Source organism: Panicum hallii, chromosome 3 (assembly GCF_002211085.1).
Source record: "Panicum hallii strain FIL2 chromosome 3, PHallii_v3.1, whole genome shotgun sequence".
Lineage (NCBI taxonomy): Eukaryota > Viridiplantae > Streptophyta > Magnoliopsida > Poales > Poaceae > Panicum > Panicum hallii.
The window spans coordinates 11,705,289-11,721,664 of NC_038044.1; the positions used below are offsets into that span (position 1 = coordinate 11,705,289).

A 16,376-nucleotide genomic window follows, 5' to 3' on the forward strand; every position below is an offset into this window, starting at 1 on the left:
GCATGTTCTAGAGTCATGCGAGGCTCCGGCCGCCTAGTGGCTAGTGCTACCGGACCCGCAGTCGCCCCGCGGCGCAATTAAATGACGAAATCTGAGATGTTCGTGAATCCACGACAGAATGAAACACCATTTTCTTTTTTATCCACATCAAGCTTGCAACAAATGTAGTATAACCATGCTAGGCCTTCTTTTCGCCACACGATAGCACACTAACGCCATCTGACAAAAAAAGATGCAATCGAACATTCAGAAATGGAGCAGGATCAGCCAAGGTGCTGGAAATCAGAAGCGACTCCTTGTTAGGTGATTATGTCTCAGTTTTACAGGACTGCACCTCCGAACATATGAACTCGCTATCGAAAACAAATCACAACGTATCAGTCTGAGAACACACGCAACATGTTAAAACGCTCTCTAGATCTTTTTGTATGCTCGGGACCCTCTCAGCGCTCAAGTTACAAGCTCAGCTAGTCCGAGCTGCTTACTCCGCAAAGAGTGAGGGCACAAGCACGCGAAACTTGGCTTGCAACAGGGAAAGAGCCACTATAACAAGGGGGAGTACAGGGCTCAGTATGTGTGCTGGTGCTGCCAGCTCGGGTGGGATTGCTGAGACGGCCCTGCAGGGAAGCCGTTCAGGCTGCCCTCAGCCAGGTTCTGGGGGTGCTCCTGCGACAGGCCACCCTGAGACTGGTAGAAAGTTGGGTACCCATGGCCTCCAAATTGGGAAGGCTGTGGCTGCTGCGCCTGGCGAAAGCCACCCAGCTGACTCTGTCCCTGGAAACCATAGAAGTGGCCTTGCGGATGTGCTGACGTGGCTCTTGAACCAGAGCCATGAAGCCACATTGCTGAGTTGTCACCCTGAAAGAGAGATATCAACAAATCAACATTTCTGTAGGAACCTTCATCAAGGAATAGAGATGACAGATTGGGGCAAACACAAAAGGTTAGCCAAGTTACATGAGTCAGTTTGCGACAATTACCTGCTGGAGAGCCATGTATTGACTGGTATCTTTGTACTGTCTGCTCAATGCTTCATCAAACCCAAGAGTTGATGCAGAGCCAGTACTCTGATTAAGGGCAAAATTTCCTGGAAGATTACTCGAGTTTCCAAAGCCTCCATAACCAGAGATGACTGAAGAAGGTGGTTGCTGTTGTGGTGGTTGCTGTTGCTGTTGTAAGCCTGTAGCAGACAGGTTGTTCTTATACTCTGGCGTCGAGTACTTCATACCAGATCCGAGCAAAGCAGCTGCAGACTGATGGAACGGCCCATTACTCGGGTACGCTTGCTGGAAGGCGCCTGAAGATAGGTAAGTAGCATAATTTTGTGGCAAATATGTTGGGTAGCCAACAATATTTGCAAAATGGGTGAGGGGTAGAGTAGGCTGAGAGTAAGGGTGAGTGGCTAATTGCTGAGGGAGAGGAGGCCCTGTTGGAATACTAGTACTTGGAAGACTTTGTGTAGACTGAGTGTTGGAGAAAACACCTGTTTTCAGGGCCTGAAAATATGTTCACGAAAAGCAGATTTAGAAAAGGTAAAACGAACATGGGACAACACTAAACAAGAGTAAGGCATATGCTATGATTCCAGTTTTAATCATCGCTACTAAAGATGTATCACTAATCTAGCTACTCCTACAAGCTTTCTAGTTAACTTAATAATTCATATTTACTGGTAACCTCAAGTAATTGGATGCCTTTTTTTCTTACATTTTTTTTCTTACAGTAGCACATCCACATAATCAACTTTTACACGGTATATGACCTCAAGCCACTTTGTAACATTCTAAAGATACATAAAATAGCATATGCATCAAGATGATGCAAGTGAGAGAAATGAATTCAATATTTAACTAACCTCCTGCATGGAGATGGCTGGTCTAGGATTTGTAGTTGAGCCTGTGTTATACTTTGCCTCCAGATAAGGCGGTAAATCAAACTCTAAGCCATGAAGAGCTGCATGATTTTGATTTGACCCCAATAGGCTGCTGGTGCTCAACGGATTTGCTTGCTGGGAAAACAAATAGCAAGAATGAGAACTGAAGAAGCAAAACCAGCTGGATTAAACATGTGACAGGCACAGGGATATATTTTAGCAATAATCCTTTTCAGCAAGAATGAAGAAATATGACATGAGTTGAAACATCAAGTGGTTTTTGGGCAAGCTAAATTATGTATAATCCAACAAAAACCACATGATGCCCAAAGTTTCCACAACTTACATAATGATTTAACTTACTACAGAAGGTGATAATATTTCTGTTAACTCCCGTCAGTTGTCAACACTTCCTATGACCCAGAACATAACTCTCAAGAGTACATTTCAGGAACTCATGCTGCCTTTGTCAAAATTAAAAAACATGGGTGCATATGCACATGTGTTTTTAAGCAACAGTTCAGAGCACTGCACTTTTATTTGCATAGATGTATCACAAAACTGCAATTTAATCAATAGTTTCCCAAAAACTATTTCTTCGTTTCACCAGCCCACACTTTTAAGCACACTTCATGAACCAAACTTCAATTTGCATAGCTTTTTCACAAAACCAATCATCTAAGCCACTCAGTCTGCTCCTTTTGGGAAACTGAAAATAGACCACAATGCATAAAAAATGTAGTCTTGTGAAATGCTAAACGATCAGAAGTGTGGTTCTCAAAAATTTGTTCCTTAAAAGTGAGGTTTCTTGTAACAGCTTCACCAAAGGTAATGAAACTTTTTAAAATTAAATCTATCCTAAATCTCAAAATCAGCCAAATTGTATGTTTGTGTTAAACTCTTTTTTTTGCACCTGTGTAGAACACTTTAGATCTGGAAGTCTTTCTAAGCAGTTTGCAACTCTAACTATTCTACAGGTCAGGTGATCATGAGGAATTTTCAACAGAAGAACAAGCCCAGGCACTAGAGGTTCACATCACTTGAACATGCGCACCTGACTAACTAGATCCTTAGCCAGGGCAAGTTTAACCAAGATATGAACATATAAGGTTAAAAGACTCCATAGAGGTGATATAATCCGCAGCATCCTACATACTTCATGTTCATCAGGAGAAACGTTACAAAAATGCTATAGAAAACTAGTGCATCTAGATTTGCTGTCATGTCATGGCAACTCAAGAAGCTTTCCTTAACATTGTACTGCATGACTATCTATGACCATTCTGTATAAAACTGAACATGTTGCACCTTGCAGGCACGGTATCGCACTAGAAACATAAATTGAGGGCATTGGGAAATCAATTACCAAGGACGTTTGAGAAAAATAATATATAGAGAAGAGCCAGCATACCATCAAGTTTGACAAATGGGAAAGACTATGTCCTTGGTTGTTTCCTTGTGGGTCCTCCATTGTGTTTGGCTGCGGTGTGTTCGTGTTTGAATATGCATGACTTGAAACTGATGGCATGTCATATTGAAGACCAGATGGATTATGTACTTCCGGCCTGTGCTCATTAGCCTGTGAAACAGAAGGTGCATCAATGTTCTCCATGTTAGCTCCCATCATGGCCTCAAGATTTTCATCTGCTGATGAATTCACGACACTGCTTTCATAGAAATCTTGATTCCTGCAAAGGACGATTCCACAATGTCAACATTCCCTTCACAAAGAATAGAGCTACAAAATAAAGAAAACAGCAATAAAGCGTACCTTGCATCTATTTGATCTACTGGTGCAGATTCCTCTCGAACAGGCAACTCCACATTGCTATCAGTGGTCTTTTGTGGGAGCAAACCAGAAAATGCACCAGAACCAAAACTGCCAAAACTCAAACTGACACATTCTGTGTTTGTAACTTGCAAATGATCAGGAATTATCACTGCAGGATTATCTTCAGCAATCTTTTTTGCAACCAACTCTTCATTATGTAGGCTTAAATTCTGGAAGTTTGCTGCTGCTGCCGATACATCAGCACTGGAATCCTCAACTGCAAGGAAATGCCATGACCAAAAGATAAAATATATAAACCATACTTACAAAGGAATCAAAACTCATTTGCAGACCACATCAACAATTTTGTACAACATTAAAAATAAGACCAAGCTACCACCTACCAGGGCCCAACATGATTCATAAAATACCCAATGAATAGTACAACATGTTAAGCTATGCATACAATGGCACACTGGATGCTTGTTGACAAGCTTATAGCAAAACAAGAAGCATAGAATACCTCTAACTATCTTATGGAAAGTAAACAATAACCTGAAAGTCCAAAGCATATTGATGACAAATCTGGTTTAACTACAATATCTATTGTTTTAAAATAAACGCTACAGCATTTGATCCCTCTAGGTTCTGAAAATGCGATTACTTGGGACTTTATTTGTCCCCAGTACTTTCATGATTATGTTTACAGCTACTGTTGACACAAATACATTATGCACAGGCTGAAATACAGAGGCGAAACAGTAAACTACCACATAAATGGTAGAAAAGTAGTTTACATTACCCACACGGACTTATGAATTGGTTACCATATATTTCCATGATTAAGATTGCCCAACGGTATTAGCCTAACAGAACTATCAAATCAAAAACCAAAGGGCATCTTCTAACAGAACTAAATATATGGAAAAATAAACTGATGTTTATAAAAATTATTGAACTCTAAGATAGTTAACCAACAGATGCTCAGCAAATTTCTGTACAATTAGTTCTGCACTCACCTTCATGAGAGTAATTCTGAGGCTGGTAGGACACTCCATCATTGTATTCAGAAACACCCTCACTATGTTCCAAGTGTCTCTCAGAGGCAGGCGCTGGACTCATTGCAATGGTGCTGTTTTCATCCAAGTGTGAATTTTCATGTGAATTAACCACATCAGTAACCAACGCAGATGACTGTATCGATGCCTCGTAGAAGGATGGGTCCCCAGATGTCTCAGGGAGTGACAATTGGTTCGCTGATGTTGGCTCATCTTGTGTACACCAATCACCCCCATATGTGTGCTTGCTCTCAGCAGCAGAATGACCATGATTCTTAACCTGAGCAGAATCTTGCGGAGGAGGTAACCCCTTGTCAAGATCTGTTGGGGGGACTGTGCTTGCAGATTGTTTCAGGTTCTGGTTTACAGTGCTTGGCAAAGATGGGTACTGTCCAGCATATCCTCTGTCAGCTGTGACCACAGGTTTGCTAGAAGCCTTACCCAGAAGAGGCCTACCCATTTTCACGATGTCGGCCATCGACAACTGACCAGGTGTCCCAGACCAACCATGCTGAAACCCAGATGATGATTGCGATGATACAGCTGGTCCATCAGCAACCATATGTTTGTTTGCAGAAGAACCGCTGGAGACAAGAGAGTATATAAATATCCAACAAGATGTAGATAAAAAAGCAAATGATCTGAAAATATTGGCAGTTAAGAATAATTCTCCAGTTTTCATAGATGGGCATCATTCAAACACCAGGAGATCATTCTGTTTTCCAACCAACCACAATATTACAAATGATATTATTGCAAAAAAAGGATGTATTAATCTAAATGAAATGAGCTACCTAAATAACAATTATAGAAATAAGAAATTAACAGAAAGGACTCATGTGTCCACAGATGTTTTCTCAACATGGCATGAGCATCACCAGTTTAAAAAAATCTCAACATGTCATGAGCATCACCAGTAATAAAAAGCAAGACTTCACAGGCTAACAACAACATAATTAGAAGGAAAACAGACAATTCGCCAAAGTGTCTAATAAGCATGCTGACAAAAAATAATATACAGACATCACAGACATATCCTTTGAATGGATCACAGAAGGGCCTTTCCCCCTTACCTTGCAACTGTCTGCTTCTGGCTGGAATTAATTGATGCTGCACCGGGCCCTGAGACTGGTTGCCTTGGGGGCACATTATCTAGTTTTTAGAATGAAATGAAGAGAGGGTCAGACCATCAGAAGAAATAAAAGCTAAAAAAACAATTGGCTTGAAGGAACAAATGGCACTTATTCTATTACCAGTAGAGCTGGGGTGCACAGAATTGCTCCGTCCACCACGATCTGCACCACCTCTAATGCCCCGACTAGTAGAAGTATTTGATCGAGATCTTGGCTCAGGGACCTCTTTAATCTGTTTAAATGTCCACAGCTGTAGTTGTCAGTTCTAGTGTTCAGCTAAGAATAGAGCATTTTCCAGATAATTACCAAACCTTCAGTTGAATATTTGGTGCAAGGAATCACACGGTACAAAAATGAATTGGTAGTGGAGACAGATTTCATTTTCAGTATTCACCTAATGAAACTATCTAGTGCAAGAAAATGGCTGGTTCCCAATTCAAAAATAATGCAACTAAAAGCTAGCCAATAGTTATCAAATGAATTGCATATTGCAGGATGATAGGGCACATTAAAGTTAGAAAATAAATGTGAACTGACCTCTTTTTTCTTATCACGCTTGCTCTTTACCTCTTGAAAAGTATCTGAAAAGAAAATATGCAGTGGTAAATTAACAATGTCCATAGATGTGCTTGACCCATTGACATTAACAAACCATTGGTGTCACTGCCACATATACATAATGCAAACAGATAAAAAGAACAGCATAAGCAAGAACAGATGATTAAAGACAGATGTTTACATGCTAGCAAAGCCAATATATTCATAAATCCAAAGCTAACTTTCTTGCCCACGTCAGTTAAGATGTAACGACGTGATTGGTTGGGTGCATCCGGCGTGACCAGGCCAGCCGGATGCAACCACCTCGTGATTGGATGCCCGGTTCAGCCTTTGGGCCAGGCTGACGAGATGCAGCCAGTGCCTCTGAGCCAGGCTCGTGAGATGCGGAAATTTTCTCCGTTTCCAGAGAGCTGGCTCGCCGGGTGCAGGACAGGCGAGCACGTATGGGCCAATGCTGCTTGGGGTATGGACCTGTGTTTGAATACTCAGTGCAGTTCAGGTAACCAAACACCGGCTCCAGCTAGCCTGGCTGGACTGAAACGTGAGCCAAACAAAGGGCCGTTTCATCTCCTCAGCCTGGCCAGCAGGAGCCTGCATCCAGCATACGAGCCAGGCTCGTCAGGGAAGGAAACCAATCACGCCCTAAATTTCCTTCCATGACAAGCACACGTAATTTAGACTAGATCTAGTTACGAAATGCTTTATCTATCAAATAAAATAATGAATTAAGGGGGGAATTACAAGAACTGCACATGTTATTTTAGTATAAACATTTGTATTTGTAATCTTAATTTAACTGCCCAGGACTTCAGAGACCTAGCAAAGCATGCAGTCTTGACTCTTGAGTAGTGAGTTACCTTACAGTACAAACACTAAGACATAAAGAAAAAAGATCATTTCAAGCTCAAACATCATAAAGCAAATGTATTAACATGACAAAAGCTAAAAGAAGTTGCCGCATGCTAAAAAGTATAACCAAGAATTAGAATAGCAAAAGAAAAAAAATTACCATAATAAGCAGAACCAGGAAATGAGCAAAAGCTTTTACTATACATAAAATGGTAAAACTAAGGGAGGAAGGAAAAAAAAGACAAGAGGGCCCAGTGATCTGTTTTTTTACATATTCAACAGACAATGATCCTATCAGAGGAGAAACTGATACTTACTCCAACATTTATTTGATTAGAGGGCAGGAAACAGAATCTAAAAGAGTAATAGTTCAAACATCCTTTCCCAGTCTTTAAGCTCCACTCTTTCCGAACCTGCTAGCTAAATTTACCACAGTTGTTCCTACCAAACCAAGTACCTAACTTGCCACAACCGTTCTTTCCAAATCGTATTCCTATATCAAAGCGCTAAAGGGTCCAATCTAATATGTTACACTTGTCTTCCTTTATCCAAAGCTTCCGGTATCCGCATTCTCCACACTATCATCACATTCCGTTGCAAAAAAAAAGTAAGTCCTCCAAAGAAGCGACAGCCGAAAAGTCAAGCATTCCTGAAGTAACTGGCTGACACTGCCAATTTGCACCACAAAAACGAATGGTGGAACCAACCACAAGAGAGACAAAAAAACATAATCCACCAAGTGGTTGCGCGCTATTCCAAAATAGGAAATTCTCCTATTCTTTACCACTAGTAGCATTCGCAGGAAATCTAAAGCAGAAACCCTAAACGGGTAAAGGACATTTGTGACAGCACTTACAATACCTAAATCTAATACTGCTATCTGATACCAACCTAGCCTAAATCGAGGATGAACTCGAGGGCCCGAAGGGGGAAGCCAATACAGGTTCATCCGATTCCCCACTAATCCGGGCGCGCGCTGAGACTAAAACCTTCACGGCGACGAATCGTCCCAGATCGACGAGAGCCCGCTGGTCTAAGACTCCTCTAAACCCTAACAACGCGCCCTCAAACTCCACCGCGCCTCCAAGGAATAACACGAAAACGAACAGCGAAACAGGCACGAAATCGTGGGAGTAGGGAGAGGATTGCGCAAGCCGTGCCCGAACCTTGGGAGAGGAGGCGGCTGACCGCCTCGTCGGGGTCCATGCCGCACTCGCGCAGTGCAGCGTAGATCTCCGCCTCCGGGCGGTTCACGATCTCCTTCAGGCTCTGCACCAGCTTCCTCGACCCGGCTGGGACGGGCGCCGCCGCCCCCTTCCCTCCGGCTCCGCCGCCGCTCATCCTCGCCGCCGGGATCCCCTCCTCGGGCTCGGAAACAGGGATGCGGGGGCCCGTCGTTGCTTCGGTGGGCGGGTGGTGGTGGTGGTAGCTTCGGTTTCGGCTTGGTTCACTTTGCTCTCTCCTACGCAACGGCGGCCGCTGCCTAATTCCAAAACCCTTCCTCCCCACCCTGGCCGCGGCGAAGTTTATATAGCTGGATGAAAGGCTGGCTGGGAGGGACTATGGAGAAGGGATTAACACGGGAACCGACCCATAACTCTTTTCCTGCCCGCCTTTGATAAGGCGTACTCACACTACGCGGTAATTACCGATGCCACATGTGTGATTTGCAGGTACTCCTGCTATTTTCTATTTTTACAATGTAATTCTTCCTACGTCTCAAAGTATTTTTAATTATGTAGCAATTCAAACTATCCTAAGTTGATTATGTTTGTAAAAATAAAAATAATATTTTAGGATATCAAATAGGATTCATTTGATCCATTCTAAAGTACAATTTTATGTTTATTATGGATACTTCAATTTAGGACAGATATAGAAATGTTTGTACTTTGAGACGGAGGGAGGGAGTACGATGTTTGAGTTTGCTGTTATAAATTAAAAACATTTTATACGAAAAATGGACGCTCCATCATTGATGGTGGCATATCCCGTTATTTTAGTAGGTGTTAATGAGTGTGCCAAAGTTGAGATCGTTGGCGAAAAACATGTTGATCATTGACGGTAAATTTAGCAAGCGTGTTATTACATGCCAATTGAGGGGAGGTCTAAATTCATGTATCATCTATCTATACCTTTGTGTTAGCAGTATATTTGTATTTGCTAATTTTGAAAATCTTGTAAGGCAGGGATGTTTTTCTCATTGTTGGTGCTTGCATACTTATTTTTTGGACAACTGTAAATAAGTGTGCCAAATTTGAGATCCTTGGCGCAGCAAGATGTTGATGTTTGACGATAATTTTGGTCTCAACATTTGAGGCGATGCGTAAAAAGGTATGCTATATCTTAGTCGTTTTGTGTTAGTATATTTGAACCATTTGAATTTGTCTACTGTAATCCCTCATTAATGAGGATCATGCATCTAGCCAGTTGTAAACGAGTGCGCCAAAGTAGAGATATCTGACGAAAATAAGTGGCCATCTCATTGCTAGCAACCACTTGAGATAACGCACATAGACTAAATGGGCTGAATTTATGGAATTGGAAGACGCGTACTCTTACAAGGCCACAACCTTCTATACTGCGATGCCACATAATAATATATAAGGTTGTAGGCTCGTAACCCCAAACAAAAATATGTTAACCATTGATGATAAATTTGGCAACTGCGTTAGTAAGATCCATCGAGGGAAACTGTAAATTGATATACCATTCATCCGTGCCTTTGTGTTCATAGTGCATATGTGTATTAGCTTAAGTTAGAAAATTTTGTAAGAGGTATCAACTTTCTCACTACTGGAGACTACATACCTATTATTTGGACAACTGTAAATGAGTGTGTCAAATTTGTGGTCCTTGCCGCAATGAGATGTCGATGTTTGATGATGAATTTGGCTGCTTTGTCATTACTCACTATTTGAGGGGACGCGTAAAAGATATGACATATCTCACTAACTTTGTGTTAGCATGTACTGTTTGAGTTTGTCCGTCGTAAATTGAGAAGATCTAATAAGGTGGAGATGCTTGCTCGTCAATGAGGATCATGCGTCTAAGTTAGCCAGTTGTAAATAAGTGCGCTGAGTAGAGATAGCAACACAGGATATTGTTTGACGAAAAAATAGCCATCTCGTTGCTAATAGCCATTTTTTATAAACACGTAAACTAAGTGCAGTGAATTCATGGGATTGCAACGCGTGTATTCTTAGAAGGCTACAACCTTTCATACTGCAATGCCACACAATATACAAGGTTGTATAATAACCCTGCCATAAGAATGTTGATCGTTGACGACAAAATTTGACACACACCAATTAAGGGGGGTGGCATAAATTGATGTACCATTTCTCTATGCCTTTGTGTTAGTAGTATATTTGTATTGGCTACGTTAGATAATCTTGTAATTTGGCAACCGTGTTATACATTGCACACCAATCTTGCAGGAGCCACTAGAGTGAAGGAAAAGTGATTGATGGGTCGCGAAGAGAGGATCAGAGGAGTCTGGGAGACTTCCGTGGGCCGACCAATTTAGTGCTTTGAGCTGGGTCCAGAACTCTCCTCATGTCCTATGGGCCATGCTGCAAGCTCGGTGCACTCGGAGGGGTGGGCCGTGGGGGCTCGTCAGCTCAGCTCCTGCAATCTTTGGACCGTAGTAGCATCTGAGCTATTGACTGCGGAATTTTTTTTAAAAAAGGGATAAAAAAAAAATTCGAAAAAGGGGTGGCCGTTGGGAAAATTTAGGGAAATGGGTGCCTCCCGCCCGCTGAACGGGCGGGACGCGTGGGGCCCGGGACATCCCGCCCACCCAGCGGGCGGGATGTCACCCGAGGGCCTCTTCGCAAATAATTTCTTCGCGAAGAGGTCCCTGGGAGGGCATCCCGCCCAACCAAAGGGCGGGATGCATCCCGCCCTTTGGTCGGGCGGGATGTCCCCCCACCGGCTATTTAAGCCCCAACCTGCCCCAAAAATGCCATTTTATCCAGCAAAAATCAAAAAAAAGAGAAAGAGAGGAGAGGAAGTGAGAAGAGGAAGCGGCGAAGCCCTGTCCACACGTCGATTTTGAGGTATATTCTCGTTCTAGCCATATAAGTACTTGAAAATAACTATAATTTAGGAAATATTTGATAGAGTAGTTATATTTTGAATAGTTTTAGTATTTTCATTTGTTTTTAGTATAATTTATAATCTGAATAGTTTAGAATCTGTAAAATATAATCTGAGAGTCGCTGAAATTTAGGATTGTCGTTCGTTGTGTATTAATATGTAGTATAACTAGTTTATTAATGATTGACAGATATGTCTTCCGAGAAGGGTATTTTCAGTATATATTACGGAGAAGGAAATGTGATTTATGGGCCGAATGGGGTAGATTTAAGTGAATTCAACTGTGCGGTCAGAGGAATTACCAGACCGCACGAGAGGACATTTGAATCCCTATGCAACTGGTTAATGAGGGGACTAAGGATTAATCAGGAGACACACACTGTGAGTGTTCAATGCGTCATAAATCGTACCACTCACGCTTTGATCTGGGAGCTTATGCCACTTGCAAGCAACGAGGACTGGTTAACTTATCTGCAAAATGCAAGTCATTGGCAGTGGCCACTGGTACTCCTTGTTAGTGTGCACCAAAACCCTTTGATAAACATTGAAGCTGGTCCGGGGGATGAAAATATTGATGAAGAAGTCGAGGAGGCAAACATTGAGGCAGGTGGCACCGCAGCACCTCAATGCGTGGCTGATGAGGGGGAGAACATACCCTTTATTGTTGAACAGCTGCAAGACGAAGAACGTGAATTGGATGAAGCAATGAATGCCGATTCGTCTGATGATGACGATGATGTGCCTCAAGATTGGGTAAGCAGCGACTTCAGTCATCTTGTCGTAGATGACGGATGTAGCTGGCCTTCGGATTGCAGGGAGAATGAAATTATCCAGGGTGCAAGGTACCACTCAATTGAAGAGGTGAAGGAAGCTGTTAAGTGCTGGTCTCTCTCTCTTATGCGAGAGTTTAAGACAGTCGAGTGCAAATCTCGTAAGTACGATGTAGTATGTGTGAAGGATGGCTGTCCATGGCGGGTGCATGCCTACAAGGGTAAATGGAAAGATTATTGGGAATGCTCCATTGTCACTCAGCACACTTGTCATTTGCCTGGGGTGCAGAAGAGCCATCGCAACCTTACGTCGCAATACATCGCAAATGAGATGTACGGGACGATAGTACAGAACTTGTCATATGAACCAAAGTCTATTATCAGGTACATTCAGGAAAAGTACAAGTATACCATCTCATACAGTAAGGCGTGGAGTGCAAAACAAAAGGTGTTGGAGATGAGGTTTGGTACGTTCGAGGCTGCATATGATAATGTTTCTCGAATGCTGGCCGTCCTATGTCAGAGAAATCCTGAAAGCTACTATGACCTGAAAACTCTAGACAGAGGAGAAGGTCCGCCCCACATACTGCAGCGGGTCTTTTTCAGCTTGGGTCCATGCATTAACGAATTCCATCACTGCCGGCCTATCCTGTGCATCGACGGGACCTTTCTCACAGGAAAGTATAGATTGCAAATGCTGACAGCTATTGGAGTGGATGGAAACAATCAATTGCTGCCTGTTGCTTTTGCTTTTGTTGAGAGTGAGAACACAGACAGTTGGTACCGGTTTCTGGAACGGGTTAAGCTTGCAGTCGTTCGGGATAGGGAAGATGTCTGCCTGATTCATGATCGTCACGCCGGCATACTGAGGGCAATTCTAGATTTGCAGCAGGGGTGTGTGGAGACCGGAGAGCCGCCCAAGTGGCGTGATATTCGCAGTAGGTGGTGCATGAGGCATATCGGTGCAAACTTTTTCAGGCAATTCAAGAACAAGCACCTTATGGATATGTTCAAGAGGCTATGCAAGGAAACGAATCAGCAAAAATTTAACAAGCAGTGGCAGAAACTTGATGAACTGACCGGGAAGAAAAGAGCCGAGGACGCATCAAAAAATATAACTGCACAGGATGAAGCAGAGGCTTTGTGCTCTTTGCCAACAGATACTGCACGTACTCGCAGAAGATCTGGGTCAGCGGTGAAAAAATTTTCTGAATGGATTGAGAATGAACCTAAGGAGAAGTGGGCGTTACTTTATGATACCGATGGTGCAAGGTACGGTATAATGACCACCAACTTCGCTGAAGTTTACAATTGGGTGCTGCGAGGTGTTCGTGGGCTTCCACTGGTTGCAATTGTTGAATTCATTGTCCGCGGGTGTACCGATTACTTTCGGGAGCGGTTCACTAAAAATCAGATATTCATGCGAGATCCAGACAGAAATTTTGGATTCAAGGTAACAGAATATATGACTAAGAAGGCAGAAAGCGCCCGGCTACACCATGTACGGCAATGTGGAACATAGGAGCTCAAGTTTGAGGTATCTCCTAAAGATAGGGCGCGACATGGCATGAGACGTCAAACTCCTGTAAAGGAGTGCATTCTCAAGTTCGATGGAACTTGTTGTTGCTCATGCATGAGGCCCAAGTTGCTGCACTTACCTTGTTCTCATGTAATGGCTGCTTGTGCGGATATTGGACATCCTGTCGATATATATGTTTCACATTACTTCAGAAAGGAGACAATTGCTAGCACCTGGCAGTATGAGATCTATGAGTTCCGTTTGGTTGGATCGTTCACTGAGACAGCGAATCCTGTTATCTATATTCCAGACCCAAGATCATCACGGGTTAAGAGAGGACGCCGTCAGTCACGGCGTATTCGTAATGATATGGATGAGTCAGAGCTCCGTCCGAGGATACAATGCTGCAGTGCATGTAATCAGATTGGACACACGTATAAACGTTGTCCAACCAATGATGCTGGCCCCAGTTGTGCTGAAGCTGGCCCTACAGGTGATGCTACAGATGGAAGACCTCCGGTTGCATCAAGAAGTGGGAGACGTCGCCGATCGAGTGCTAGTACGTCATCAGGCATCATTTAGTTGTAATTTTATTTAAACGTTGTTTGCTCATATGTAATATTTGCTGCGTTGAGATTCTATCAGACCTAGATACGTATTTGTAATATTTGCCGCATTGACTGAAGACACAATATTTGGATTCATGTATTTGTAATATTTGTAATGTTTATTATCATATTATTTTATTTTAAATGGCTTCATGTATTGTACTATCGTAATATTTAGATTCTACGTTGCAAACGTTATCGTTTAACTATCTTCGTACGAGTTTTAGATACCGTAATCTTCCTTGGAAAATTGAATTAAAATTTTATGTGCATACATAAGAGTATGGCGAATGAATCTTATATTTGAAAAAATTCTGAATTTCAAATAGTTTCTGAAACAAATAATCTAAGAAAAAATATAACAAAAATGGACCAGGAGCATAAGATTATAGGTTTTAGAACTTTATAGGTTTTAGAACTTTGACTATATATTAGATATTAAATAATATCACATTAGAGAATAACAATAGATTTTAATTTTAAAAGGGTTATAATTAGGTTTAGTTAACATTTCAAATTTGAAAAATTCAAGACAAAAGAAGTTAAATTTACATCAAATTTGAGTTTAAAACTTTGCACAAAGGTACCTAGAGTTTATAGAATAGTCATACCAAACTTCATAAACAACAAACCATGAAATCCTAAAGTTAAGCATAAACTTTCCTTAATCTTAGTTTTAAAATAGGGGTAAAAGTATTTTGTTTCAAACTAAACTCCATTAACAAAAGTTATAGAGTTTGAAATCTAGTTTCTAACAAAACTAGTTTTGCTATTTTTGGATTTTTCTGTGAATTGTTACGAATTTTGGAAGCCAGAAAACACACACACATGAAATAACAATGCACCAGGAGGCATCCCGCCCAGTGGCCGGGCGGGAGGCCTGCTTCAGGGACCTCTTCGCGAATAAAAAAAGTTTTCTTATTCGCGAAGAGGTCCCTGGAAATTTTTTTTGAGCATCCCGCCCTATGGTTGGGCGGGAGGCTCCTTTCCGCCCTCCCAGCGGGCGGGAGGCACCCATTTTCCTAAATTTATCCAACTGGCACCCCTTTTTCGAATTTTGTTTTTTTTATCCCCTTTTTAAAAAAAACTCTTGACTGCGAGCCTGTGAGAGCCCCCGCCGTGAGCAGGGTGATCTGCTCGCTGCACCGAAGACTGAAGAGTGCTGAAGTGCTTGCAGGTGCACACACCTCAGAATCGCAGATTTTCCTCCTGCTGCACCGTGCCCCAGTGAGCTAGGCACCTAGCTTCTGCGTCTGGTGTTCTTCTTTGACTATGAACACAAGGCATAATGTTCTATCGTCGGATCAGTACGCAAACGCGCCATAGTTTACACGGTGACAGGTGTTACGCAAGATTGACGGAGTACTACAGTTTTTCCCATCGAACAGAGCGTGGGTCAGCTTGCTTGATAATAAAACTGTACAACAACTCATGAAAATGCTGTGTACTAAAATTATATATTGTCATTTGTGTACCGAGTGCGGACCAAACAACACAAGAAGACTTGTCATAAATCCACGTGCATTATCTAATGAAAAGCAAGCAGAATACCATACTGATAAACTACTGGAACTATTGTAACTCACATTCTGTCAGAGTTTCGTTCCTAATTGTATCCAACATCACTTGCTCAATAATTTGATTACTCTAAGGGCTTATTCGATTTCATTGCGGAGCGGTAGGAATTGGGAGAGAACGAGGGGGACTAATTCCCCAACAGATCACAGAGGAATTGTGTTTTTAAGAAAAAACGAATGGCACATGAAATAATCTCCTCCCATCCTCGAAGAGGGATTAATCCATCATGGCCTAATGTAGTATTTTCCTCAACAATGCAGGATATAGCTAAAACATGATGGTTTACCCTTTTCCCAGTGTAAGGGATTGTTAGGAAGAATGGGTTGCACATGCCACATAGAGCATTTTCTTTAATGTTTCTATCACAGTGTAAAAAAAATTGGCACCCGGAAAAGGTTTTTACTTAGTGAAAAACGTGCTTAGGCACGGTCGTGAAAACCCCCAGGAAAATGTCAGCAAAAAATATGTGGTGTTAGCCCCAGGACATCCATCAGGTAAGCAGATGTCTGACGTGCAACCATATGCTTCAGCAAGAATAGAACAGATTATAGATCCCTT

At 42.1% G+C, this 16,376-nt stretch overlaps 1 protein-coding gene across 1 annotated transcript; it reads right to left on the reverse strand.

Annotated features, from left to right (window-relative positions):
* Positions 1-273: 273 nt before the first annotated feature.
* LOC112887725 lies at positions 274-8,583 on the reverse strand. The gene is made up of 10 exons (XM_025953983.1): positions 8,409-8,583; positions 6,373-6,416; positions 5,956-6,067; positions 5,776-5,854; positions 4,664-5,286; positions 3,645-3,921; positions 3,285-3,561; positions 1,856-2,008; positions 981-1,496; positions 274-858 (listed from the first exon to the last, which is right to left on the reverse strand). The coding sequence occupies exons 1-10, from the start codon at positions 8,581-8,583 to the stop codon at positions 568-570; spliced, it is 2,547 nt and encodes an 848-aa protein (XP_025809768.1). The 3' UTR covers positions 274-567.
* Between the last annotated feature and the right edge of the window lie 7,793 nt (positions 8,584-16,376).

Coding starts and splice junctions, on each gene's coding strand:
- LOC112887725 (XM_025953983.1), bottom strand. CDS start 8,583: ATGAGCGGCGGCGGAGCCGGAGGGAAGGGGGCGGCGGCGCCCGTCCCA. Junction 5,855..5,955: donor TGTGCACCCCAGCTCTACTG/GTAATAGAATAA, acceptor TCTAAAAACTAG/ATAATGTGCCCCCAAGGCAA. Junction 5,287..5,775: donor CAGAAGCAGACAGTTGCAAG/GTAAGGGGGAAA, acceptor TCTTGTCTCCAG/CGGTTCTTCTGCAAACAAAC.